The following is a 10,175-nucleotide window of genomic DNA, read 5'->3' as shown; positions in this document are numbered from 1 at the left end:
AACACGTTCACTAAAACATAGTCTATTGAGTGTTATTCTGCCCCGAATCTTAAAGCTCCATGATTTGTCAGGAGTTCGACACGCGTCTCCGCGCTCTGATGCTTCGACGCTCCTCGAATCGTTTGTTATATCCTCCAATCAGCCGCCTCCCTCCTCTGCTTCGACTCTTCGTCTCCGGTAGGGTTGCTGACGTAGAGGCCGAGTGGCGCAGAGACATGTTTGCGACGGCGGTTCGATGGATGGCCAAGAAGCCAAAGCCGAAGATGAAGGCCATCGATCCTCCGACGCCGCCGGAGCTGACGCAGACCATCACTCGCACCATCTTCGACGTCGTCAAGGAGCACGGCCCCCTCACCATCGCTGACACTTGGGATCACATCAAGGTACTATTTTCTGGTTCACTTGATAGAAAGAGTATCTCTTTCACTCGCTTGATGAGGGAGAGGGAAGTAAATTATACGATACATTGAGGGAAATTGGAAGCGTGAAGGTTTCTTTAGTTCTGTCCAACTGTAGGAGTAAATTTTACTGGAATGTGGCATATCCAGTTTATCTTTAATCTAATCAATGTAACGATTTTACAAGATTAAAGGCATGATATCCTTTGATAAATGCAACATATGTAAAGAACTGACCTGGATGGTTTGGTAGAGAAAGAGAGAGAGAGAGAGAGAGAGAGAGAGAAAATATGGTCACATTAAATTTTGTTTAGTGCTAATGAGCTATACCAATCAGGAAGCTCTAACAAAGGTAGGAAGGAAGAGAAATAAAATTATCATGTTCTCTTATTTACTTGGCACTAAACATGAAAATTAAATTTACTTCCGTCAAGTTCTTTCATTTTAAGTTACTTGGAAGGAAATAGAGAAGAAGAAATTTTATTCTATTCATTTGCTCTAGTTTATTTCTGCCCAAATCAAATGGAAATGGAATTTACAAATCTCATAAACAAGGTTGTCAAAGTAAGGTTGCATCGTCAATCATTTTGGTGAAAATTTCAAATCATGATTTGTAAGTTAAAGATAAAATCAAAAATTTTATTAAAAGATAATTTTAAGTATAATTGGACTGGTATCGATATCCTATAATACATAGAATAATGTAATATGATATTTTATTGGATAAAATAAGTTGATGTAGATTCATAACAAAAATATATAGGCTTATATCTTATCTTGATATGACAATGTACAAAGTATTGCTATTTCATTGCATTAGAATTGAAATGAACTAAGCCAATATGAAAATTTGTTCTGAAATACTTTTGTCATAGAAAAATCATCGTTGCCTCCAGGTCTATATTCTTGACTTTAAGTATTAATAATATGATTACAGTTGGCAAGAAAAAAGACTAGTGATAACCATGATACATGAAGAGAGGAATGAACATGACTTTGACATGAGATAATGTGCAATTCACCATTGATTTTGCATGTATTGTTTGCTTACCGATGTGATAAAACTTGTTTTTCTCATTTGTGTCTTTGCCCCCTTGGCTATCTTAGACTGTCTCCCTTCACATGCCCAAATTTCTTCTTGTATTTCATTGTTAATTTTGAGATTCTGTACTCTTCAGCTTTTAATTTCTAATATATTGACTTTAGTCTTGATTAACTTTTGATTGATTGGGTTTGATTCATTTCTACTTTTAGAATTGTATTTTAATGTTGCATTGCATCAAATTGTTGCTTTCAAGTTTTGATTTGTATGTAAGAAGCATGTAAATATAACCTATCGTATGAATGGAATTGTGAATTATATGACTTGGACAACTATGGTCATAAATACAAATTCATAGGTGAGAGTTTTATTCCTTAAAACAGGTTTCATTTCCCTTCTATTCTCCCCTTCAAGGAACATGTGGTTCACATCTTTTTGGTATATAAGCTAATGGATCAAAATTGATTAATATGAAGAAAGTGAGAGATATTATGATTAAGTGGAATTAAAAATGATTATGCTTTCCAAAAATGATTATCTTGGAGGTATATGCTTAATTGTTTGAATATCACTGCATTTTGGATTATCATTGGCAAAAATTTCAGTGATATGCCTATCACTGCATTGGAGGTTTTGCGTATCACTGCATTTAATTTTTTGCACACTAAGTGTTAGCAACTTATTCGCAATTTGTAGCTTAAAACATTTTCTTTAGAGTTTTATTCTGAGGTTCTCAAATTTTAAAGAATAATTTTACCCATGCAATTAATGTGAACTAATCCCTTAGGAGTGCTTGCATATGCACCTATATATTGCATGTTCTCCATCGGTAGACATGCTTACATGGTGTCTATATACTTAGTAAATTCTAAGTTCCTACAAATTAAATAGGAACACCCTCTCCCATCTTGCCAATTGCATTGGCCATTCAGCTTATTGTCCACAGGCCAGGACAATTGTCTTTTTGTTCTCTTTTATTTTTAAAGATGCATTGTCTATTTTATATTTCTATGTTTTCATGGGTATCCGGACGAGATTGTTGACCTAAATCCTTTTCTAGGAAGGCAAGTTGTGGTGGTGTGATGACAGCTCTCTCTTTTTTTTATCATTGTTAATGATATGATCATGCCCTAATTGTTACATTTTTGTTAGTAGTACATATTATATTTAATCTTTTTTTTTTTTTTGTGAATTTGGCAAATTTCCATCATCTTATTGTTTCTATGGGTGTGTCTCCTACTTTCTTGTAACTGTTGAGGACAGTAATTGAGACTGCAAGAGTACTGCATTACCGCCTTTTTCTCCTTTTGCAAATTTGATTATAGTGGACTAGCATGTCTCTGTTTGGTATCCAGTGTCATCTGTTTTATTTCATCTCATTTGGAAGATCAAAGATCTATTCTTGATCTAAGTCATGACATATTGACATGTGAAGAACACACGTATACTTTCATATCATTGAGAAACTCTCTCTAATAAATCATGAATAGTTTCATTCGCCAACTTGTAAGGCCAGAGAAAGAAAATGAATAATATTTAATCTGTGGTCGTTGTTTGTGTTCGGTAGACAACTAAACATTAACTAAAATTGCATGTTTTACACAAAAGTAGACCAACACAAACTAGATATCATTTAAATTAGCCAAACATGTATTGCATGAAGCTTACGAACGAAATACAACCACTGGTAAGTAAACTCGCAACTGTCCTTGGAATGAGCACCAATGCTTATGCTGTCCTTTGTACCTCAGTGGTTTCTTACATGTAGTTTCATTTGCTGCTAGACAAGGTAGCATGTGAGACACTCTTTAACATATGTTACTTGCATTGTTGCCCAATTGGTTGGCCCTGAAGCTCTTACTATGTGAAAATAACTAGAATAGAATGGTTTCAGAGTTCTTCCTATCATCTAATAGCAAACAAAATGCTTAAATGTATATTCAGTTATTTTCTGTCTGGCTAGTAACATGTATATACTTTTCAGGGAGTGGGTTTGCAAGGTTTATCCAGTAAAGGACAAATGAAGATCCTATTGAGGTGGATGCGCGAGAGGCAAAAACTGCGGCTAATCTGTAATCACGATGGGCCTCATAAGCAATTCCTCTACACTACATGGTTCACCAACCCTAAAGTCATGCCGCCAAGGCCGAAAAAAGGATCCTCGAAGCTACCCTAGTTTGGTTATGGAATCCTCATCTTTGATCATCACCAGTAGAACCAAGACAATTTGGATGTCTAATCATCCTTAATGGCTGTCAACTAGCAAAAGGCATTTTCTATGGTGTCTCTTTTTTACTGAATTCTCAAGTTTCTCAATAACAATCCATGTTGGGTTGGCTTTGTAACTTGAACATCCATTTCAACTCATTGTTATTTTTCTCCTTGTCTGAATATTCATATGATGTCTCTAATATTAGAAAACATATAAATTAAGCCTTTCTGTTTTGAAACCATGAGTTATTCTCCCCATTTTTTATTATAATATTTTGCACAGATTCACCAAATAACTCGATTGGTGAAACAATTTGTTCAGTGTTTTTTTTTTTACTTATAGGTAAATATTTTTAATTCAAAAACAAAGTTGATCAATGTCATTCTATTAGGTGAAATAATTTGCAATACCGAACATACAAAAACTAAAAATAATTTATAAAAAAATATGCATTTAAATTTAATAAAATATTTTCTTTTGTAAAAAATAAATTATTCACTTAAACTATTTGACAAATTGAATAGCTTGATAAAAAAATCTTTGAAAATAAAAAAAAGTTATCATAAAATTAAATTGACATTTACCTTTTTTTTTAAAAAAACAAAATAAAATCTTCATTCTGTTTTTTTTTTTAATTCAAACAGTTTCACAAAACAGCTTGATTCAAAGCTGGTTTTACAGTGAAGAATATTTCGATTCAGGAAAAAAAACGAAGAGAGAAACTTGATCAACAGAGGAATCGGATTTAATTATTTTCCAATGTTAGTGCCAATTTAGATCTTTGATCTTCATTTTAGGGTATATATTGCCAATAAATCTAGATTGTATATGGTGTGTATCCCCAAAAAAGCTCAAACTTCTCCAAATTACATACCAAATCATGGTTTAAAATTTCGACCCGTGTCGAGGTTTCGGTCTCAGGCCGGAACGATACGGTTTCGGTCTCGTATCGTGCCGTGCCGATATACACTACAACAAAAACTGCAAACGACAACGGATATTATCCGTTGTCGTAGGGTCAAAAAACCGTTGTAACTGAGGGTGTTGTAGAAAGTAGTGCCCTACGACAACGGTTTTAAAGGATACGACAACGTTTTAAAACCGTTGTGGAAGATAATTTCGACAACAGATATAAACCGTTGTGGTAGATTCTTTTTACAACAGATATAAACCGTTGTGGTAGACTCTTTTTACAACAGATATGAATGGTGTGGTATATAATTTTAATATGTTTTACAACGGATAAAACCGTTGTCTTTTATCATTTTTTACAAAAAAAAATCCGTTGTGGTTACGCACTTTTTACAACAGTTTTAATCATTGTCTTTAATGTTCATGATGTAATATGATAATACCAAACAACCAATCTTTATTTAATATAAGTAAACCACCAATACAAAACTAAATCCAAAATATGACAGCTAAAATATAAAAAATGAGTTGTACTCATCAAACTTAGTAGTATTAAACCATAAATCACATGCTTTCCATTACTGTTTTTCATATGACTTTTACACATTAGCAAGGCAAGATGGAACCTAACAAAGCTCACTCCTTGCATCAAAGAAAAATATAAAATATAAGAAAAAAGATAATTGTAGTAAGTACTGCATGAACTGTAAACAGAGAATAAATATTTCACATAGCTCTAATATCTGGACATGAGAGAAGAATTTCCAAAATTCCAGGACAACACTCAATGTCTGTAAAACGGAAGAGAAAAAACTTATTCAATACAAAGTTATGCAATACAAACTTATAATCTCTAGGAAATAAAACTTATGCAATAGAAACTTATGCAATACAAGCAATTTAACCAACTTAGAGTTGTCTTGGTAACTTCCATGTGCACCATATCAATCACTTTTAAACCTTTTATAGAAAGTGACATAAGAAACTACCATGTGCACCTGCATTTATACTTCAATAGTGAGGGAGTTAGGCTTAATGGTCTAAAAATAGGAACTAATGTAATAAAAACCAACAAGAGATACAAGAACTAAAGAAAAGCGAATTCAGAACTGATTTTAAAATGAGAGGGATAAAATGAAAGATATTTTCAAGTGACTAATGCATATCATCCAGTTCAGAGTTCTGGTATGACTTGAAATTACAATGATCTAAAAACAATTTATCTAAGAAAAGTGTAAAACTAACAAATGACTGGTGATTTCAGGATTTAGTAGTTGTATGATCTGTCAAAAGATTTCTTTCAAGTTCTTGTTTTATGTTACCTTTATGACAAGGTTATCCAGCAGTTTGTGGATGAACATAAGATCCACTCTTTGCATATTACATTCTTTGGCTAAAACAGAAAGTAGTTGCCAAGCTACCTCAGAGGTAATAAGTTCTCTCACAAATATGAACCATTAAAATCTGACAAAATTGCATTAAACATCATGCAAAGGATATCATACAACTTGAATGACTTTAAGTTTTTTTCACTTTTAGAATATTTAAATTTTAGATAAACTCTTCACTTTGAAAATGAGTTAGATGCAAAGAAAGTACCATAATTACTTTGGATATCCAAGTTTAGTACCTCTTATTTAGCACAACTTGATGCTATTATTACTTCACCATGTAAATATCTGCCGGATGTAAATTCATACTACTTACCGAAGTATCCTAAACTTTGATTGGTCATCTACATCCTCCGTATACCAATGATTTTACTCGACTCGAAATCATCAAGAAACTAAGTGTTTGAAAAAGGACAATAAGCTGAGCCACTTACAGTCAAAGTATCTGGATGTCGAACTACCGTCGCCTTAATTTCTTTCAATAAAGCATCACTGAAGAGTTTCACAAGATAACATTTCGGTAAGGAAACTAGAGAAATAATGATATAAAAAATTTAAGATAACTCTTATAACTGGAAACATGAATAGCACAACATTCATCAAAATTATCGATTGTCCAAAGAAGAACATGCCTCCACGCGTCAAAATAGAGCAATCACAAGATGACAATTTTCAAACCCTTAAAAAAAACTTATTCAATACAAACTTATAGTCTGTAAGAAATAAAATTTATGCAATACAAGCAATTTAACCAACCATATCAATCACCTTTAAACCTTTTATAGAAAGTGACATAAGAAACTACCATGTGCACCTGTATTTATACTTCAATAGTGAGGGAGTTAGACTTAATGGTCTAAAAATAGGAACTAATATGTCAAATATTACCATTGAGCTAAGTGAATCCTTCTCGCTGGTAGCATTTCCTTCAATAATTTCTCTCATAAATTTCATCACATAAAACTCACATTGTTTCGCATTAGGTTGTCGAGGACCCTATGTTAACAAAAAATTGTCAATGAATAATGCATATTTAAATATTTTTTTAATTAATCACAAGTAGACATATGTGTGTATATAATATACAAACCTTTACAACTTTCCACGTAGGCTTCTTTTTTCCTTTCCTTTCCTTGTTCGAATTGAACAATTTCAAGCTCCTTCGTACAACAAGAATTGCTTGTGCAACTCCCTGTGCAGTTTCTGCAATTAAGAAATCATAACTCTTGTTAGATAGAAAATGTATATGAAGAAATACAAAAAGTATATTAATTAATAGACAATAAGTAACTTATTAGCAAAAAGTGATAAAACTAATAAATAATATATTTATTCATGGAAAGCTTACAGTAGACAATAAGTAACTTATTTGCAAAAAGTGGTAGAACAAATAATGAAGCGTGCAAAATGGATTTATTGATAGAAAGCTTACCAGCCCAAAATAGGGGAACTCCACACAGTAAGATATAGAGTATAACTCCAGCACTTGATATATCAATTTCTGGTCCATAATTCCATTTAAAAACTTATGGAGCCATGTAATAAGGGCTTCCAACTATCTCAGAAAATCTTTCACCTAGAATTGTGGTAAAAAGAGAAAAATAAATAAATAGAGCACGTTCTTATTTATTGAATGGAAGTGATCATTAATGAGGCTCAACAAGAATGAAGATCATTAGTATGCATTCATATGGTAACTAATCATTATGCTATGGAGAAATTTTTTCAAAAAGATCAATAATCAATAATAACTAGGAAGATTTTTTTTTCTTTGAGATCTTCAATTGACAAACTATGGGCTTTATCTAATGGCATCCCAAGGTGCGCAGCCACAAACTCTCTCTTTGGAAAAGCTATACAAACACTCATTTCATGCTCCCGGTCTAACGAACGACCTTGATCTACATCTTAGTGTATCCTTGAGCCATTTTTTGACACAAACACATCAAAAATGGGAAACCACATAAAACATAAAATAGCATAGAGATAAATAAAGTATAAATAAACATGAAAATTGCAAATTAACCATCATGAAAATATGCACTGAATTGAATAGTCATGGAACTATGTATTTTATTTGGACAATCTCTTTGGTATATTCCAGACAAATATCCACCGCTATAGCATTTGAAAAACTACAATAAAGTAAGCAATTTTAATGTGGATCAAGAAATGCTCTCACCAGGCTGGAAGAATATTGACAACCCAAAGTCAATTGCCTTCAAGGGCGAGTTCTCCTTCTTGTTTGCAAACAAGAAATTCTCTGGCTCGAGGTCTCGATGGATCACCCCATGGCAATGGCAGAGCTGCACGACCTCAACAATGGTCTTCATGACCACAGCTGCCGCGCGCTCTGACTAGTGGCCCCTCGCCACAATGCGGTCAAAGAGCTCCCCGCCCTCACACAGCTCCATGACCAAATGCACAACTCCGTCGTCCTCGCACGCCTCCCGTAGGCTCACGATGCTGGAGCTCCTCGGCAGGTGCCGCGTTATCAGCTACAGAGAGTAGTCCCCATCACAAAAATATGCACTGAATTGAATAGTCATGGAACTATGTATTTTATTTGGACAATCTCTTTGGTATATTCCAGACAAATATCCACCGCTATAGCATTTGAAAAACTACAATAAAGTAAGCAATTTTAATGTGGATCAAGAAATGCTCTCACCAGGCTGGAAGAATATTGACAACCCAAAGTCAATTGCCTTCAAGGGTGAGTTCTCCTTCTTGTTTGAAAACAAGAAATTCTCTGGCTCGAGGTCTCGATGGATCACCCCATGGCAATGGCAGAGCTGCACGACCTCAACAATGGTCTTCATGACCACAGCTGCCGCGCGCTCTGACTAGTGGCCCCTCGCCACAATGCGGTCAAAGAGCTCCCCGCCCTCACACAGCTCCATGACCAAATGCATAACTCCGTCATCCTCGCACGCCTCCCGTAGGCTCACGATGCTGGAGCTCCTCGGCAGGTGCCGCGTTATCAGCTACAGAGAGTAGTCCCCATAAGGGTTACAAGGCAGTGCACTTAAGATACTCAACCCAAAGCTAAAATATCACCAGTAAATTTTACTCTGATCCACGAATATGGCAAAAGAAAGATGAAATCAGTAGTTCTTTTATGTTCTTTTGTGTAGGCAAGTCAAAAGTTGGATGTGGAACAGATGGATCAATTTTTTATTATTTTCTTTACCAAATAATGAGGAAAGACGGATATCTGAAGACATGAATATGAGCATTCGCCTTCAAAACTCAAATCATTCTCTCTAAAAAAATAATTAAATGATTTCCTTCTAATCTATCCCTTTTCTTTTTAATTTATCGTGGCCGAAAAATCAAACTAATAAACAACAGAAACGGGTCAAAGTACACAATTTTCCACAAACCAGAGCACAAAGTCAGTTTCACTACACATGCATGAGAAAAACAAGCTACAGCATTAAAATCCATACCAAAAAATGTCTATGCGTGTGGAACAACATCAACACCATAAACGAAATAAATCCGTTCTAATCGAAGAGGAGGAGAGGGATTAGGAACGTACCAGAAAGCGGTATAGCTGTAGAACTTGACGCCGACGGACATGAGGAGTAGGGCGGCGGAGGAGAAGATCGCCTGCCCCAACCTGAGGGACAAGCTGGTTGTGGTTCCGACGGAACCCTACGTCTCATCCATCGCACGGCGAGGAGCGGCTCAAGGGCATGAGATCCTCGACGGGAGGAGCGATCGCGGCGGCGCTCATCTTACTCCCGCCCCGCCTTCTCCCCTTCCTCCATTCAATCTCATGCCCTTCCCCTTCTTTGACCTAACAGCACGGAAGTGACTAGGGTTTCACATCAAATCAACCTCTCGCAACCACAACAAAAAAGAACCATTTTTTCCCATTTGATTGGGGAAAAAGAGACGGAAGCAACTGAGAAAGCGTCCGATTGGGACAAGGTAAAACTTTTATCTCCGACTGGGCCACAAAAAAAAAGAAACGAGAGGAGAGTGCACCGTCGTAGAGGAAGATCCAGCGGAGGCGGAGGCGGAGGCGGAGGCGGAGGCGGAGGCGGACAGTCGGTCGACAGGATAGCGTGAAGAGATTGTATGAGGATTGGGAAAGAAAAATGGCTAGGGGTCGGGAATGCAAAGGGGAAAACATGGCGCCGAAAAGAGAGAGGGAAAGCAAAACTGCGCGCGAGGGAAAAAAAAAAGACCAAATTTAATTACAACGGTTT

At 35.6% G+C, this 10,175-nt stretch overlaps 1 protein-coding gene and 1 pseudogene across 1 annotated transcript; one reads left to right on the top strand and one right to left on the bottom strand.

Annotated features, from left to right (window-relative positions):
* The first annotated feature begins 158 nt into the window (after nt 1-158).
* Nucleotides 159-3,890, top strand: LOC122033593. The gene is made up of 2 exons (XM_042592655.1): nt 159-383; nt 3,425-3,890. Exons 1-2 carry the CDS (start codon nt 216-218, stop codon nt 3,614-3,616), a joined length of 360 nt encoding a protein of 119 aa, XP_042448589.1. The 5' UTR covers nt 159-215; the 3' UTR covers nt 3,617-3,890.
* A 2,462-nt stretch (nt 3,891-6,352) lies between these two features.
* On the bottom strand, nt 6,353-9,945 carry LOC122033590 (annotated as a pseudogene).
* Between the last annotated feature and the right edge of the window lie 230 nt (nt 9,946-10,175).

The sequence above is a fragment of the Zingiber officinale genome, chromosome 11B, assembly GCF_018446385.1.
Source record: "Zingiber officinale cultivar Zhangliang chromosome 11B, Zo_v1.1, whole genome shotgun sequence".
Classification (NCBI taxonomy): Eukaryota; Viridiplantae; Streptophyta; class Magnoliopsida; order Zingiberales; family Zingiberaceae; genus Zingiber; species Zingiber officinale.
Note: the sequence above shows the minus strand (reverse complement) of the source record. Positions and strands in the feature narration are given on the sequence as shown.

What these genes read in the sequence shown, in the direction of transcription:
- LOC122033593 (XM_042592655.1), top strand. Translation starts at nt 216, where the DNA reads ATGTTTGCGACGGCGGTTCGATGGATGGCCAAGAAGCCAAAGCCGAAG. An exon ending in ACACTTGGGATCACATCAAG is followed by an intron (nt 384 to 3,424) that starts GTACTATTTTCT and finishes TATACTTTTCAG; the next exon opens with GGAGTGGGTTTGCAAGGTTT.